Source organism: Mobula hypostoma, chromosome 5 (genome assembly GCF_963921235.1).
Source record: "Mobula hypostoma chromosome 5, sMobHyp1.1, whole genome shotgun sequence".
Taxonomy (NCBI): domain Eukaryota; kingdom Metazoa; phylum Chordata; class Chondrichthyes; order Myliobatiformes; family Myliobatidae; genus Mobula; species Mobula hypostoma.
The window spans coordinates 4,783,145-4,801,593 of NC_086101.1; the positions used below are offsets into that span (position 1 = coordinate 4,783,145).

General features: G+C 44.6%; 1 protein-coding gene across 1 annotated transcript in view; it reads left to right on the plus strand.

Moving 5' to 3' along the window:
- atf6b (activating transcription factor 6 beta) overlaps positions 1–18,449 on the plus strand; it is a 156,080-nt gene that overhangs the window by 20,273 nt on the left and 117,358 nt on the right. Inside the window, exon 2 of the mRNA XM_063047913.1 lies at positions 10,094–10,167. Coding sequence (XP_062903983.1) covers positions 10,094–10,167 — 74 coding nt within the window. The remainder of the gene's footprint in view (positions 1–10,093; positions 10,168–18,449) is intronic.

Sequence of the window (18,449 nt, forward strand, 5' to 3'; positions counted from 1 at the left end):
AGGCTAACTGGTCTATAATTCCCCGGTTTCTCTCTCCCTCCTTTTCTAAAAAGAGGGGTTACATTAGCCACCCTCCAATCCTGAGGAAATAGTCCAGAATCTAACGAGTTTTGAAAAATTATCACTAATGCATCTACTATTTCTTGGGCTACTTCCTTAAGCACTCTGGGATGCAGACCATCTGGCCCTGGGGATTTATCTGCCTTTAATCCCTTCAATTTACCTAACACCACTTCCCTACTAACATGTATTTCGCTCAGTTCCTCCATCTCACTGGACCCTCTGTCCCCTACTATTTCTGGAAGATTATTTATGTCCTCCTTAGTGAAGACAGAACCAAAGTAATTATTCAATTGGTCTGCCATGTCCTTGCTCCCCATAATCAATTCACCTGTTTCTGTCTGTAGGGGACCTACGTTTGTCTTTACCAGTCTTTTCCTTTTTACATATCTATAAAAGCTTTTACAGTCAGTTTTTATGTTCCCTGCCAGTTTTCTCTCATAATCTTTTTTCCCCTTCCTAATTAAGCCCTTTGTCCTCCTCTGCTGAACTCTGAATTTCTCCCAGTCCTCAGGTGAGCCACTTTTTCTGGCTAATTTGTATGCTTCTTCTTTGGAATTGATACTATCCCTAATTTCTCTTGTCAGCCACGGGTGCACTACCTTCCTTGATTTATTCTTTTGCCAAACTGGGATGAGCAATTGTTGTAGTTCATCCATGCAATCTTTAAATGCTTGCCATTGCATATCTACCGTCAATCCTTTAAGTGTCATTTGCCAGTCTGTCTTAGCTAATTCACGTCTCATACCTTCAAAGTTACCCCTCTTTAAGTTCAGAACCTTTGTTTCTGAATTAACAATGTCACTCTCCATCTTAATGAAGAATTCCACCATATTATGGTCACTCTTACCCAAGGGGCCTCTCACGACAAGATCGCTAATTAACCCTTCCTCATTGCTCAAAACCCAGTCCAGAATAGCCTGCTCTCTAGTTGGTTCCTCAACATGTTGGTTCAAAAAACCGTCCCGCATACATTCCAAGAAATCCTCTTCCTCAGCACCTTTAGCAATTTGGTTCACCCAATCTACATGTAGATTGAAGTCACCCATTATAACTGCTGTTCCTTTATTGCACACATTTCTAATTTCCTGTTTAATACCATCTCCGACCTCACTACTACTGTTAGCTGGCCTGTACACAACTCCCACCAGCGTTTTCTGCCCCTTAGTGTTATGCAGCTCTACCCATATCGATTCCACATCTTCCCGGCTTATGTCCTTCCTTTCTATTGCGTTAATCTCATCTTTAACCAGCAACGCCACCCCACCTCCTTTTCTTTCATGTCTATCCCTCCTGAATATTGAATATCCCTGAACGTTGAGCTCCCATCCTTGGTCACCCTGGAGCCATGTCTCTGTGATCCCAACTATATCATAATCATTAATAACAATCTGCGCTTTCAATTCATCCACCTTATTACGAATGCTCCTTGCATTGACACACAAAGCCTTCAAGCGCTCTTTTACAACTCTCTTAGCCCTTATACAATTATGTTGAAAAGTGGCCCTTTTTGATGCTTGCCCTGGATTTGTCGGCCTGCCACTTTTACTTTTCTCCTTACTACTTTTTGCTTCTACCCTCACTTTACACCCCTCTGTCTCTCTGCACTGGTTCCCATCCCTCTGTTGTGAACTAACCTCCTCTCGCCTAGCCTCTTTAATTTGATTCCTACCCCACAACCATTCTGGTTTAAAGTCACCTCAGTAGCCCTCGCTAATCTCCCTGCCAGGATATTGGTCCCCCTAGGATTCAAGTGTAACCCGTCATTTCTGTACAGGTCACGCCTGCGCCAAAAGAATATTAGGTCTTTCGTAAAAGCGAAATGTCGTAAAGAGAACGTTCTGAAAGCGGGGGACATTTGTATAGGACTCTGGTTAGACCCCACTTGGAGTACTGTGCTCAGTTCTGGTCACCTCACTGCAGGAAGGACATGGAAACTATAGAAAAGGTGCAGAGGAGATTTACAAGGATGTTGCCTGGATTGGGGAGCATGCCTTATGACAGGGGTCGGCAACCTTTTTGCCTCTGTGGGCTGGATCGCGTATTATTGAGTGAACGGTGGGCCAGATAAATGCCATTAAAAAAACTTGAAATATGGGAATTATCCATTTAAATACATCTAGTTATGTTTTGCCTCAAATTAATGAATAACGCATGCTAGAAAGTCATTTGTGCTTAAGGTTGCCTACCCCTGCCTTCTGAGAATAGGTTGAGTGAGCTCAGCCTTTTTTCCTTGGAGTGATGGAGGATGAGAGGTGATCTGATAGAGGTGTACAAGATAATGAGAGACATTGATCGTGTGGATAGTCAGAGGCTTTTTCCCAGGGCTGAAATAGCTAGCTCGAGATGGCATAGTTTTAAGGTGCTTGGAAATAGGTACGGAGATGTCAGGGGTTAAGTTTTTTATGCAGAGAGTGGTGAGTATGTGGAATGGGCTGCCGGCGGCGGCGGATACGATAGGGTCTTTTAAGAGACTCCTGGATGGATACATGGAGCTTAGAAAAATAGAGGGCTATGGGTAAGCCGAGGTAGTTCTAAGGTAGGGACATGTTTGGCACAGCTTTGTGGGCCGAAGGGCCTGTATTGTGCTGTAGGTTTTCTATGTTTCTATAGGCATGTTTATTTATTGTATTTTTTTTATTATTGTGTACTGTATCTCTTTTTGTTTGTGCTGCATTGAATCCAGGGTAAATATTTCATTTACTCTGTACTGGAAATGACATTTAGCAAACTTGAATACTGTTGTGTGCAGGCAGTCATCTGTCAGAGTGCATGCACCTGAGTTCCGAACTGTGAAGGCTGCACTAACACTGAGGAGCAAGAGGTTATCTGGTGAAAGAGGAGAGGAAGAGAAAGCAAAAACAGTACAAAAATAGAGCAGAGCATTTCCTCATACCTGCCTCGGTCCATGAAGTTTTAATAGTTTGTCAACATGTTAGTCACTTAATAAATTGACGAGCTAGAACAGAGCCGCTCAGGTGTAAAACAAAAATCCTCAGCATGACACGAGTTACAAATATTAACTTCCCTGAACTAACAGTTTCAGTCTGAATTCGTAACTCTGCAAGAAGCCATCTTCCTGTAAGTCAATTTTTAAAAAAAGACTCTTCATGTAGGAGGACAGGGATTGGAGAGGGTCCAGAGGAGATCCACAGGAATGGTTCTAGGAATGAAAGGGTTAACGTATGAGGAGTGTTTGATTGGCTCTGGGTCTTTACTTGCTGCAGTTTAGAAAAGCGGGGTGGAGGGGTTCAGAAATCTCATTCAAACCTGACATGGAAAGGCCTAGATAGTGTGGATGTGGAGATGATGTTGGGAGGAGACCAGAGGGTGGAGGTTCAGAATAGAGGGACATCCCTTTAGAACAGAGGTGAGGAGGAATTTCTCCAGCCAGAGGGTGGAGTATCTGTGAAATTCATTGTGGAGGCCAAGTCATTGGGTATATTTAAAGTGGAGGTTAATGGGTTCCTGACTTGTTGGTGAGAAAGGTCATGAGAATGGGGTTGAGAGGAATTCTGTACCGATGTCTTAGTGGTCTATCACAAGAGAATAAAAGCTATCCTACAAGTCAATTTGACTTAAAACTTTTGCCATTGTGCCATTCATAGAACATAGAACCTTACAGCAGAATCCATAGTCATAGTCATACTTTATTGATCCCGGGGGAAATTGGCTTTACACCATAAATAATAAATAGTAATAAAGCCATAAATAGTTAAATAGTAATATATAAATTATGCCAGGAAATAAGTCCAGGACCGGCCTATTGGCTCAGGGTGTCTGACCCTCCAAGGGCACATATCCTGCCTCATATGTCAGGATGCTGCTTATCGACTTCAACCCTCAGAAGCTGGTGGGTGATCTGTCCTCAATGGCTCTCAACACTTTTCTAACTGGATCCTGGACTCCTTGACAGAAAGCCTGTGTTTGCAGAAACATCTCCAGCTCCATCACTCTGAGCGCCCACGCTCCCAGGCTGTTGACGGATGACTGCACAGCTGGATCAGGTTCAAACCGAATCGCGTTTGCTGGTGACACAACTCTGTAGGCCTTGCCAACAACGATGATGAGTTGGTATACAGAGCAGCTGGTAGTATCGTAAACACAAAATACTCTGCAGATGCTGGGGTCAAAGCAACACTCACAACACGCTGGAGGAACTCAGCAGGTCGGGCAGCATCCGTGGAAACGATCAGTCAACGTTTCGGGCCGGAACTCTACGTCAGGACTGTAGGGGGAAGGGGCAGAGGCCCTATAAAGAAGGTGGGGGGAGGGTGGGAAGGAGAAGGCTGGTAGGTTCCAGGTGAAAAACCAGTAAGGGGAAAGATAAAGGGGTGGGGAAGGGAAGCAGGGAGGGGTTAGGCAGGAAAGGTGAAGAAGGAATAAGGGAAAGCACAGTGGGTAGTAGAAGGAGGCGGAACCATGAGGGAGGTGATAGGCAGCTGGGGGAGGGGGCGGAGTGAAATAGGGATAGAGGAAGGGAGGGGGAGGGAATTACTGGGAGTTGGAGAATTCTATGTTCATAGCAAGGGGCTGGAGACTACCTAGACGGTATATGAGGTGTTGCTCCTCCAACCTGAGTTTAGCCTCATCTTGGCAGTAGAGGAGGCCATGTATGGACATATCTGAATGCGAGTGGGAAGCAGAGTTGAAGTGGGTGACTACCGGGAGATCCTGTCTGTTGTGGCGGACGGAGCGGAGGTGCTCGACGAAGCAGTCCCCCAATCTGCGTCGGGTTTCACCGATGTAGAGGAGGCCGCACCGGGAGCACCGGATGCAATAGATGACCCCAACAGACTCACAAGTGAAGTGTTGCCTCACCTGGAAGGACTGTTTGGGGCCCTGAATGGTGGCAAGAAAGGAGGTGTAGGGACAGGTGTAGCACTTACACTTACAGGGATAAGTGCCGGGTGGGAGATCCATGGGGAGGGACGTCTGGATAAGGGAGTCACAGAGCGACCGATCTCTGTGGAAAGCAGAGAGGGGTGGAGAGGGAAAGATGTGCTTAGTGGTGGGGTCCTGTTGAAACTTCCGCCACCTTCACAGAAAGCACAGCAGCGTCCCCACTTCCTGAGGAGATTGAGGTTCCTCCCTCCATTCTAACCAATTTTTACAAAATCACCATTGAGAGTGTGCTGACCAGCTGCATCACTGTCCGACTGCAAGTTCCTATAAAGGATTGTGAAGACTGCTGAGGAACATCGGGGTCTCTTTCTCACCCATCAAAGGAGCACTGCACACGCAGGGCTCTTAGTATTGTCAATCATCCCTTCCATCCATCCCACAATCTCTTTGACCCCTTACCATCAGGCAGGAGGTACCATAGCAGTAGGACAAGAACTGCTAGGATGGGAAACAGCTTCTTCTCCCAGACTGTGAGGCTGCTGAACTCCGTGCCACCACCCAGGTCTCATCACGTATGAAGCACCGGTACTATTATACTGTTTACCTTTTAACTTGCGTTGTAAATCCACCTTATTTTGGCCACATTTGGGAACAACTTCTTTCCAACAGTGATAAGACTGCTGAACGGATCCTGACCCAGATCTGGGCCGTACCCTCCAAATATCCGGACCTGCCTCTCAGTTTTTTTGCACTACCTTACTTCCCATTTTTCTATTTTCTATTTATGATTTATAATTAAATTTTTAATATTTACTAATTTTAACTATTTTTAATATTTTTAATATTTAATATTTGTAATCCAGGGAGTGGGAAGCGCAGAATCAAATATGGCTGTGATGATTGTACGTTCTAGTACCAATTGTTTGGCGACAATAAAGTATAAGTATTGTTTAATAATTTAATTTTGGTAATATTGCTCTGTGTGTATGAGTTATGTTGTACTGTGTAAGAGTGTGTGTATGTATATGTGTGTGTGTGTATATATATATATATATATATATATATATATATAATGTTAGTTAAGTAGTGCAACGAGAGAGAAAAACGTAGTGAGGTAGTGTTCATGGGTTCATTGTCCATTCAGAAATCTGATGGTGGAGGGGAAGAAGCCGTTCTTGAACGGTTGAGTGTGTGTCTTCAGGCTTCGGTAGCCCCTCCCTGATGGTAGCAATGAGAAGAGGGCATGGCCTGGGTGATAGGAGTCCTTAACAATGGTGGCAGCCTTTCTGAGGCATCGCCTTTTCAACATGTCCTGGAATGATGATAAACTGAACTTGATTGGCTAGAGACTTTCATGACATACCAAATCTCCTCAAACTCCCAATGAAATAAATACTGTACATCTAATGTTCTGTCTTTATCTGTTTATATATAATTCTTGGTAAAATTCTATCTTTTTTCCCTGTAAATGCCTGCAGTCAAAGGAAAGGAAATGGTAGAAGTGCCGGGGTGTCCAAGTGTAATTGCTCTCCCTCTGCTACACTGGGGATGTTGGTTACAAAGGTAGGCTGAGTCACTGGGAGTTAACTTGTGACCATGGTGTTGGAGCGTGCTAGCCACTGAACTAGATCCATCCAAGACAGGAAAAAGGGGAGAGGGAGCAAAGTTAATGGAGATCTGGAAAGTTTTGTTTACCAAGACCTTGCTGAATAGTGCACCACATTGGCTAGAACAGGGCTCTGCAAGAGACCAGATCAAATCGTATAATGTAGAGAGAGGAGTGAAAGAAATCTGTTTCCATAACATCAAGGCTGCTCTTTCCCCTTAGTGTCACTTTCCAGCATCAACACTGTATCCCTTGATGCCATAATATCTACAACTATTTCAATCTCTGAATGTGCTCAATCTCCAAATTTCCAGGGTTCTTAAGTAGCCAATGGTTCTTAGGTGCAGCCCCTCTGACCGAAGAAATTTCTTGTCTCCTTCACAAATGGATAGTCTTTATTTTGTTACTGTGACTTCTGATCTGGTCACCTCTTAGAACATAGAACAGCACAGCACTTGAGAAGCACTTTGGCACAAGATGTTGTACTGAACTTTTAACCCATTCTAAGACCAACTTAACCCTTCCTTAACTTTTAACCCATTCTCAGACCAACTTAACACTTAGCCCTCTATTTTTCTATCATTGAGAGCTCCTAAATGCCCCAAATGTATCTGCCTTTGCCAACATCCCTGGCAGCGTGTTCCATACACCCAGCACTGTGTATATTAAAAACTTAACTCTTCACACTGAGACCCTGGTTCTTGCCAGTGGAAATATTACCTTTGCATTACTCCATCAAGCCCCATTAGTTTTTTGTCTGTTTCTCTGAAATGACCTCTCATTCTAGATGCAAATTCCAGAGCAGTTAAACTTCCATTCCAGGACTAAAGCTGATGCCCCTTTATTAATTATTTAACTAATAACTAATTATTCCTAGTTAGTTATTAGAGATTAACTTTACTTCTCACATGAACATCGAAACATCCAGTGAAATATGTCGTCTGCTTCAACAGCCAACACAGTTTGAAGATTGTGCTGGGGACAGACGTCAACTTAGCACTAAACACTAACCCGTACGTCTTTGCAATGTGGGAGGAAACGGGAGCACCCAGTAGAAACCCACGCCGTCAGGGCAAGAACGTACAAACTCCTGACTGACAGCGGCAGGAATTAAAGCCTGATCGTGGTACTGCAAAGCGTGTCACTGACCGCGACCTGCCACCTTATTGCAAGTATATTCATTCTTGGATAAGGAGATCAGAGCTGTACGTGTTATTTCAGACGTGGTTTGTGGGGCTCTGTAATTGAACAAAGTCATGTAAGTGGGTCCCTTGTCCATTCTGCAGATTCATCTGCACCAACTCAGGAGATTGTGGAGTAAAGATCTTCAATTATATCAAGGATCTCCATGATAGTGAGATAAATTGGATCCATAGATTTCAAAGTAAATTTATTATTAAAGTACATGTGTCACCGTATATAACCCTGAGATTCATTTCCTGTGGGCATACTCAATAAATCCACTAACCATAAAGAATCATTGAAAAACCACAGGCAAAAGAGCTGACTTCAGGATTGAAGGACATCCATTTAGAACAGAGATGTGGAAAAATTACTTCAGTCAGAGGGTGGTAAATCTGTGGAATTTGTTGCCACGAGAGGCTGTGGAGGCCAAGTCATTGGGTGCATTTAAGGCAGAGATAAATTGATTAGCCAGGGCATCAAAGGGTATGGGGAGAAGGCAGGGGAGTGGGGATGACTGGAAAAATTGGATCAACCCATGATTGAATGGGGGAGCAGACTTGATGGGCCGAATGGCCTGCGTCTGCTCCTACGGTCTAAGAGGGTGGACAACCAGTGTGCGAAAGACAACAAACTGTGCAAATACAAAAAAAGAGAATAAATAATAGTGTTGGCACGTGGCCAAGTGGTTAAGGCATTCGTCTAGGTGATTTGAAGGTCGCTAGTTCGAGCCTTGGCTGAGACAGCGTGTGTGTCCTTGAGCAAGGCACTTAACCACACATTGCTCTGCGGCAACACCGGTGCCAAGCTGTATCGGCTCTAGTGCCCTTCCCTTAGACAACATCGGTGGCGTGGAGAGGGGAGACTTGCAGCATGGGCAGCTGCCAGTCTTCCATACAACCTTGCCCAGGCCTGCGCCCTGGAAACATTCCAAGGTGTAAATCCATCATCTCATGAGACTAACGGATGCCTATAAAAAATAATGATAGTAATAAATAAGCAATTTATTACAAGAGCACGAAGAAATGAAGAGTCCTTGAAAGTGAGTCCTTGGGTTGTGGGAACAGTTCAGTGATGGGGTGAGTAAAGTTGAGTGAAATTACCCCTTCAGGTTCAAGCGCCTGATGGTTGAGGTGTACTAACTCTTCCTGAACCTGGTGGTGTGAGTCCTGAAGCTCCTGTACCTCCTGCCTGATGACAGCAGTGAGACGAGAGCTTGGTCTGGGTGGTAGGGGTCCTCGATGATGGATGCTGCTTTCCTGCGACAATGCTCCACGTAGATGTGCTGAATGGTGGGGAGGGCTTTACCTGTGATGAGCTAGGCTGTACCCACTACTTCTTGTAGGATTTTCCCATTCAAGGGCATTGGTGTTTTCATACCAGCCAGTGAATACACTCTGCAAATTTGCGGATTATACCAAGATTTGTGTGTAGTGGGCAGGGAGCAAGTCTGTTAGTGCTTACAGCAGGATCTGGACTGGCTTGAAAATGGCAGATGGAATTTAATTCAGACAAGTGTGAGGTGCTCTACTTTTGTAGGATAAACTAGGTGAGAAAATGTACCACATGAGTGTTAAGCTACTGAGGTGTATGCTGGAAAAGAGGGATCTTGGAATACAGATCCATAGTTCCTTGGAAGTGGCATTGCAGGTAGACAGGGTCATAAAGAAAGCTTTTGGCACATTGGCCTTCATAAATCAATGTATTGAGTACAGGAAATGGGATGTTATGCCGAAGTTGTGTAAGGTGTTGGTGAGGCCTGATTTGGAGTATTGTGTGCAGTTGTGATCACCTACCTACATGAAAGATGTAGATAAGATTGAAAGAGTACAGATAAAATTTATGAGAATTTTGCTGGGACTTGAGGACCTGAGTTATAGGGAAAGGTTGAATAGGTTAGGAGTTTATTCCCTAGAGCACAAGAGAATAAGGGGAGATTTGATAGAGGTATACAAAATTATGAAGGGTATACACCCTTCACACACCCAGCATATATATATATCAGGGTAAATACAAGCAGGCCTTTGCACCTGAGGTTGGGTTAGAAGTCAACCAGAGGTCATGAGTTAAAGATGAAAGGTGAGATGTTTCAGGGGAACATGAGGGGAAACTTCTTCACTCAGAGGGTGGTGAGAATGTGGAACGAGCTGCCAGCAGAGGTGGTGGATGCAGGTTTGATTACAACGTTTTAGAGAAGTTTAGATAGCTGCATGGATGGGAGGGGAGGTGCAGGTCAATGGGACTAGGCAAAACAATAGCTGAGCATGGTCTAGATGGGGCAAAGGAATAGCTCAGCATGGTCTAGGTGCGGTGAAGGGCCAGTTTCTGTGCTGTGGTGTTCTATGATTCTTACTTCAATATGTAATTAACAATATACAACTTGCCTTCTGTGTCCTTCAGATGCCTGCCTGTATAACTGTGAAACAATGGAGGAGATGGATGATATCTTTCGCTGCTTTGACAACGCCACAGAGGTATAGAACGAGAGTTCTGAAATGTTGTGTACCGTTTATCCTCTCTGTCTCCACCATGCAACTTTCCACTTGCTATATGCATCATCCGTTCTGTGCCCAAACCCCTCCAGAAACATTTCCGGCCATGACGGCTATTCCCTGAAGTGAGTAAAGACCTGGGAGAGGTATATGAAGTTATAAGGAGCATAGGTAACATAGTCAAAGCCTTCCTCCATGGCAGGTATGACAAAAATGAGAGAGCATAGGATACAGGTGGGGGCCTTTCCCTCGGGCAGAGATTATTAAATCGAGGGGGCATCATTGTAAGATGATTGGAGGAAAGTATAGCAGAGGTAGGTTGTTTACACAGAAGGTACACTGAGGGCATTGAGGAGACTTGTGTGGGCATGTGGATGAAAGAATAATGGAAGGCTATGTGGGAGGGAGGACTGAGACTGATCTTGGACTGGGTTAAAGAGTCGTCACAACATCATGGGCCGAAGGGTCTGTATTATGTCCTGTGTCCTGAAAGGGCTTATTACTGACCTCAGCTTTGTTTAGCACAGCAGCCAAAATTGCCTAAGATGTAAGCTGTCTGTTGTCTGACAAGTTAAATCTCTAACTGTATTGTCTCCTCACCCTCCTGACTTCTAACCAGTGCTCTGTGCTCTTGCACTTGATTTAATCAGGAGAAACAGTTGGCCTAGTAAAACTATAAACCAATCCCGAGGTGCCCTTTCGGCCTAGTAAAATTGTGAACCAATCCCAATGCGCCACGTCAGCCTAGTAAAACTATAAACCAATCCCGAGGTGCCCCTTCAGCCTAGTAAAATTGTGAACCAATCCCAATGCGCCACGTCAGCCTAGTAAAACTATAAACCAATCCCGAGGTGCCCCTTCAGCCTAGTAAAATTGTGAACCAATCCCAATGCGCCACGTCAGCCTAGTAAAACTATAAACCAATCCCAAGGTGCCCCTTCAGCCTAGTAAAATTGTGAACCAATCCCAATGCGCCACGTCAGCCTAGTAAAACTATAAACCAATCCCGAGGTGCCCCTTCAGCCTAGTAAAATTGTGAACCAATCCCAATGCGCCATGTCAGCCTAGTAAAACTATAAACCAATCCCGAGGGGTCCCTTCGGCCTAGTAAAACTATAAACCAATCCCGAGGTGCCCCTTCAGCCTAGTAAAATTGTGAACAATCCCAATGCGCCACGTCAGCCTAGTAAAACTATAAACCAATCCCGAGGGGTCCCGTCGGCCTAGTGAAACTGGAAACCAATCCTGAGGTGCCACATCAGCCTAGTTAAATTGTAAACCAATGCCAAGGAGTCACACCAGAAGTAGTTAAAGTATGACCCAATCCCGAGGGTCCACACAGACCTTTTTAAACTGTGACCCAATCCTGAGAAGCAAACAGGTACATGTTGTTCTAATTAAACAATCCACTGGCCTGATAATGTAGTTGAGAAGTATCACCTACCAATAACTTCAGTTAATAGAAAACAGTATAAATATTAGAAGGCACTTGAGGTTGGTAATTCATTCCGCAGCCTCTGTTTCTGTAATGTGTGACTCGTTGTGTTTGGTATGTCTTTATTTTGTAAGAATTGTGTTTGTGTCTAGAAATCCTTCAAATTATAAATCTGTTAGATCTTGCTCCTCAGAAGCTAAAATCAGTTTCACTTCAAAACAAACTCTTTTATCTACTTCATTAGCTCTCAGTATCTCCTTGTTGAGAGTGGGGAACCCACTGCTCAAAATAGCAATGACTAGCAGCTAGACCCCTTCAGGAAGGGACTAAAGCAGGCAAGTAAACCAGTCCTTGAAATGTAGGTTGAGGCTCTCTGTCGGTTAGGTTGACCGTGGATGTGGTGTCCTAGCTGTCTACGTCAAAGTCAATACGCAAGCCAGGGCAGTGCGATATGGAGAGCAAGCTGTTGTCCAAGTAGCAGGCTCCCCTTCCCCACATGGGTGATGAATCCACAGGACTGACAGATTGATCTAGCTTGGTGTCAGTGGAGTTGCCAGTTCACATTAAACTCAATGTAGGACTGCGCTGGGGACTCCAGCCCCAGGTTCTTCGTCAGAGTTTTCCTTCTCCTCGAAGAGCAGCCAACTATGGCTGACGAGCCCCATCTGCCCGAAGCGACTAGTTTAAGGTGCCAGTAGCCCGCCTTTCCCCCTTCTCCTGTCGGCAGAAACTGTTATACCAGGAGTATTAGCTAAACCACACGTGAAGGCCAGGAGCTGGACTTGGTTACCAGCAGCTGTTTGAGAAGCTGTCACCACTGACAGCACTTAATAGGTAGCGGGAACTCATCCCCACTACCACCCCCCCCCCCCACCCCACCCTGGTTAGACAACCTTAAGGATCCAGTATAGGTTGAAACTATATAATTTGCCTGAAGTGCATTTATAGGGACTTAAAGTCTTCATTCTGGTGCAAAGTCTTCCTTGGGCATAGTGCTGTCGATATGGTTCACTCACACGGGATCATACAGCTGTGTGGTTGCTCCTGTGTCAGTGTGCTGGTGGAGGTGAAGACGTGTGGTGCAGCAGTTGATGCCCGTCGTGGAGGAGGAGTGAGTGCCATTCTGGTGATTTCTGTGGAATCAGAATCGGCCTGCCCACAGAAGGCATCGAGGGAGCGCATTCTGTCCTGAGGGCGGTGACCAGTGATGTTCCCCAGGGATCTGTTTTGTTTAGATTGATCTTCGAGTCATTTTAAAAAATCAACACAACCTTGTGGGCCAAAGGTCTACACTGCGCTGCAGTGTTCCAGACTCCGAAGTGAAGTACAGCGCAGAAACAGGCCTTTTGGCCCGTCTAGTCCGCCCTGTAAACACTTGAACTGCCTATTGCCATCGATTGGTTTTCTGTGTTCAGTGGTTTCCCTGTTTCACCAATCACAGTTATTTACAGTTGGATACTCCGACCAGTGAAGAGACCAGCAGATGTCAATTAGTAACGATGTGGGAAATGGTGGATGCTTTAGAAAGCACACTATTTATTGGATTGACAGTCCGGGCACCAGCTCAGAAGAGCACCCACCTCTTGAAGCTTCTAGTTTACACAAAGAAACATACCCTCGGGGTCCTCCAAGAGGGAGGGAGAATGATGGCCCCAATCGGACGGATACAGTTAATTACAGGGAACGACTATGACCAAGAACTAGGATAAGAGGCTCTGAGTGTCCAGGGTGTTGGTGTGGGAGAGCGTTTTCCAGCATTAAAGGTTTACGAGTCCACCAAGCAAAGTTGAAGTGCTATTCCATCCCAGTGGATGAAGATGAGATTTCTTCACCAAGCAGAGATGATGTGGTCTTTTCAACCACTGATTCACAGGCAACAGCGATTCGCTCTGGAGAGCGTCGTCATACTCCAGGTCAGACGAGAGATAACCCAGGTCAGGTTTCAGACCACAGTACCCAGACAGATCCTTCGCATGATGGTGGTGGTGAGGAGGTAGAGAAGAAGGCCAGCAATGGCAGATGAGAAGGCTTGGCGTGTATTTGATGAGGATATCAGTATGATGTTGGAGAACACTCTCAGGGGAACATCAAAGAGAAAGTTGGAAGTGATGGGCGATATGATTTCCGATGTTGGAAAGTACAGGTTTGGTTTGGTTGAGTTGAAGAAAGCAAAGCCTACACAGATACATATTTTGCAAACCCTTCAGTAGTTGCATAGACACCTGAAGAGCAGACTATCTGTTGGATGGAAGTGACCAACAACTCTGATAGAGGCAGATGCCAAGTTTTTAAGCTCACCAGTGGGAGGTGATGCTTTAGCACTGCTGGCCCACCACCTCGAGGGAGTCTTGATCATAAGTGGGCCGAAACTCCTGAAGAAAGGTGGCGGATCAACTGATGATCCCACTGGTGATAGCACAGGACAGATAACATCTTAGTCCACGTGTATTTTTAATTCTTAATTCTTGTTGTTCATAGATACAAGAGGTTCTGCAGATGCTGGAAATCCAGAGCAACACACACAAAATGCTGGAGGGACTCAGTAGGGCAGGCAGCGTCTATGAAAATGAATGGAGAGTCAATGTTTTGGGTCAACTCCTTTCTTCAGGACTGGAGAGGAAGGGGGAAAGATCCCAGAATAAGAAGGTAGGGGGGGGACAAGAAGTAGGAAGTTCAGATGATAGGTGAAGCCGTGTGGGTGGGAAGGATAAAGGGCTAGAGAAGAAGGAGTCTGATAGGAGAGGAGAGTGGACCATCGGAGAGAGGAAAGAAGGAAGGGTACTGAGTGGAGGTGACAGCCAGGTGAGGAGAAGAGGTAATTTATTGTTATTAGAGTTTTCATCCCTTGTTATTACAGAAACCAAAAATAAAAGACATTTACTTTAAATTTTTAATAACCTGAGTTTTGCAGAGCAAGGATCAAAGCTAAAATGTAAATTTATTGTCAAAGTACGAATATGTCACCGTATACTGTACTACCGAGATTCATTTTCTTGACATTTATAGTAGAACAGAAGTGGAGTAATTGCAGACAATCCATTTGCAAACGTTTCGCCACCATGCAAGGAGACATCGTCAGGGTAGTATATCCTCTGAATGCTTGCCCTTTATATACTTACCAATCAGCTGATTAGTCCATCACTTTGGAAACTCAGTTGAAATTGAGTTCTGTAAACAGACATGCAGACTTCAATCCCTTTGAGAAGCCAATGAGGGCAAAATTCTAGACAAGGTACGGAGCTCACCACGCAACCAGTCAGTGACAAGCTCCCTCCCTGTGTCACAATTAACTCCCCAAAATGGCGACTAATCATTTGAATGCAGCCAAACAAGATAGCATCCCTTCAGGACCAAGGTGTAAAGCATGTTACCAACAGCATACAGCACACTGCATGGAGCAGATAGGATCACCATTTCAGAATAAAAATACAGTCACAAAGGTCAAAATAGTGATGATAATATATCCCACGTCCCTGAGTTGCCTGGTCCAGCTTGTTTTTCTACTGAGCGAACCACCGAGCTTCAGGACTAAGACTGCCAGACTGGGTGTTTGCTTCTTCCCTCAGGCTGTGAGACTAGTGAATACCCTGCCACGTCCGCGGTCTCGTCACTAGGATAGCAAGCTGTTTACTGTGCTGTCACGTGACCGGCAATGATGAATATAGAATTGAATTGAGTCAGGTTTTGTAAAAACGATCAAACATTTATTCAACTCTGCTCAACATAAAAAAAATAAACAAATGAAAATCTTAACCGGAAGTAAACTGCTATGCGGACATTTAACAAGCTACCACTCGGTACTAGTTCTTAAAGCGATAAATGCGAAAACAGTTCTTAAAGCAGTAAATTCAAACACAGTTCTTAGAATGGTAAATTTGAAAGTCCAAGAGATTTATACAGTCAATTAGGAGACACTTTCCTGAAGTAAAGAATTCCTCGAAGACACGACGTCACGCAAGTCCCAGCCGGATCCTGCCTTGTCCACAGGATTCACGACGACGGAAATAAAACGGTCTAAAGGCACTGACCTTTACCTTTTGATACTAGATCCTGCACAGCCTTTTCTGCCACTTTTAGCAGAGGCTATCTCATGCAGATCACTCTTTCTTGAACGAATTGAATAATGGTCGATCCTTTCGACCGTCGAACGACTCCTTCCGGTTCCCGTCTTCACTCTCCAATACTACTGAAAAGATACGTCAACAAACCTGGCAGCGATTGATTAAACTGCCAGCCCAACATTTGTACCTTACAATAGAACGTAAAACTCCATTTTAAATTGAAACTGTGTCCTAAAGCAAATACACAGTGGAGCGGAGTATCTGGCTAATGTTCCAACTGGAAAACTAACTGCATCACCCCAGGGGTCTCTTTTTATACCCGTGGTGAGCATGTCATCACGTGACCTCACATCGGCGGGAAAATTACATCATGTGACCTCTGCAAGACCATTACATCATCCTCATAAGACAGTCACAAGATATCCATGAGGCATGTAACAGTACTATTTATGGTTTACCTGTGCTGTGTATGAATTTTTGAATTAAATTTTAGTTTGAGGTAGTATTTTGTTTCATGAGCTACGCCTGATATGTTTGTGGGTGCACCACGGTGCAGAGGAAAGTTATTTTAATTTGGTTGCCAAGGTGACTGTACTTTGTCCTGTTCCATATAGTTCTCCCACCGAGGAACGATGGAAGGCAGCACCACTTTGAGGAGCCTGCCTCTAACCTAGCCGATTGCAGCCTGCCCGGCAGACTCCCATCCCACTGTGGCCCTCCTGCCCTGGGTGATTGCAACAGGCTGCTGCATCTGAGGCAACTCTGTGGTCAAGTCCCGAGAAAATGCACCCATGTGCAATCAGTAGGTCTGCTGGCCTATTTCTGCTTGGAATTTTGTTTAGGTGTTAGTTAGGTGGCTAAGTGTCTAATCCCACATCCATTACCATCCATCTGTGTGTCTCCACCTCTCTCTAGATGTCCTGGAGATTTGTAGAGGTGTGAGTCAGGTGGCCAGTTGTCTAATTGCAGCTTAATGTGGAAAAGACTAAGGAGCTGGTGGTAGACCTGAGGAGAGCGAAGGTACCGGTGACCCCTGTTTCCATCCAGAGGGTCAGTGTGGACATGGTGGAGGATTACAAATACCTGGGGATATGAATTGACAATAAACTGGACTGGTCAAAGAACACTGAGGCTGTCTACAAGAAGGGTCAGAGCCGTCTCTATTTCCTGAGGAGACTGAGGTCCTTTAACATCTGCCGGACGATGCTGAGGATGTTCTACGAGTCTGTGGGGCCAGTGCGATCATGTTTGCTGTTGTGTGCTGGGGCAGCAGGCTGAGGGTAGCAGACACCAACAGAATCAACAAACTCATTCATAAGGCCAGTGATGTTGTGGGGATGGAACTGGACTCTTTCACGGTGGTGTCTGAAAAGAGGATGCTGTCCAAGTTGCATACCATCTTGATCAATGTCTCCCATCCACTACATAATGTACTGGGTGGGCACAGGAGTACATTCAGCCAGATACTCATTCCACCGAGATGCAACACAGAGCGTCGTAGGAAGTCATTCCTGCCTGTGGCCATCAAACTTTACAACTCCTCCCTTGGAGGGTCAGACACCCTGAGCCAATAGGCTGGTCCTGGACTTATCTCATAATTTACTGGCATAATTTACATATTACTATTTAACTATTTATTACTATTTTTCTATTACTATTCTATTACTATTTATTATTTCCATGACTATTACTATTTACTAATAGTAGTATTACTATTACTATTTATTATTTATGGTGCAACTGTAACATAAACCAATTTCCCCCGGGATCAATAAAGTATGACTATGACTAATCTCACATCCATCTGTGTGTCCACGTGTCCCATCGGATATCATGGAGCTCTGTATAGATGTGAGTCAGGTGGCCAGTTGTCTGATCCCATCCCAGACCTCCATTGGATGTCCTGTTGGATTTGGGTGTAGATATTTTTTTGTATTTTCATGTAGTTTAGGCTTACTTGAACAGAAAAGCCTGCAAGAGGTAGTAGATATGCCCCACTTCATCATAGTAAAGCCCTCCCCACCGTTGAAGACATCTACATCGACCTCTGTCGTAGGAAGGCAGCTTCCAGCATCAAGGACCTCCACCATCTGGGTCAGTTTCTCTTCTAGCTGCTGCCAACAGGAAGAAGGTGCAGGGGCCTCAGGAACCACAGCACCAGATTCAGGAACAGGATTACTCTCAATTATCAGGTTCTTCGACTAGAGGGGATAACTTCACTCAGCTTCACCCACCCCATCACTGAACTGTTCCCACCTATGGACTCACTTTCAAGGACTCTTCATCTCATGCTGTCAATATTTATTTCTTCTTCTTTTCATGTTTGTGCAATTTGTTGTGGGTTTTTTTTTGCATATTTGTTACCAGTGTGCTTTCATTGACTCTATTGTGTTTCTTGCATTTATTGTGAATGTCCACAAGAAAATGAACCTCAGGGTTGTATATGGTGACATGTGTGTACATTGATAATAAATTTACTTTGAACTTTTATATAATTGCCTGTAATTATTCAGTAAATTTCAAAGTAATTCGAGTAGAGCAATTTGGTTATTTTATAGGTTAATTGTTATCTGTGATCGAGTTAAAGTTTATTGTCAGCTGACTGTACATATGTGCAACTAAATGAAACAGCTTTCCTCCAGACCGCAGTGCACCCATACGACATAAAACACAATATTACCACAAATAAGTTAGTAAAATACATGTAGTGTGCAACACAGGTAAACGGCTCGCTGTGCCAGTGACGAGACCTCGGTGATGGCAGGGTA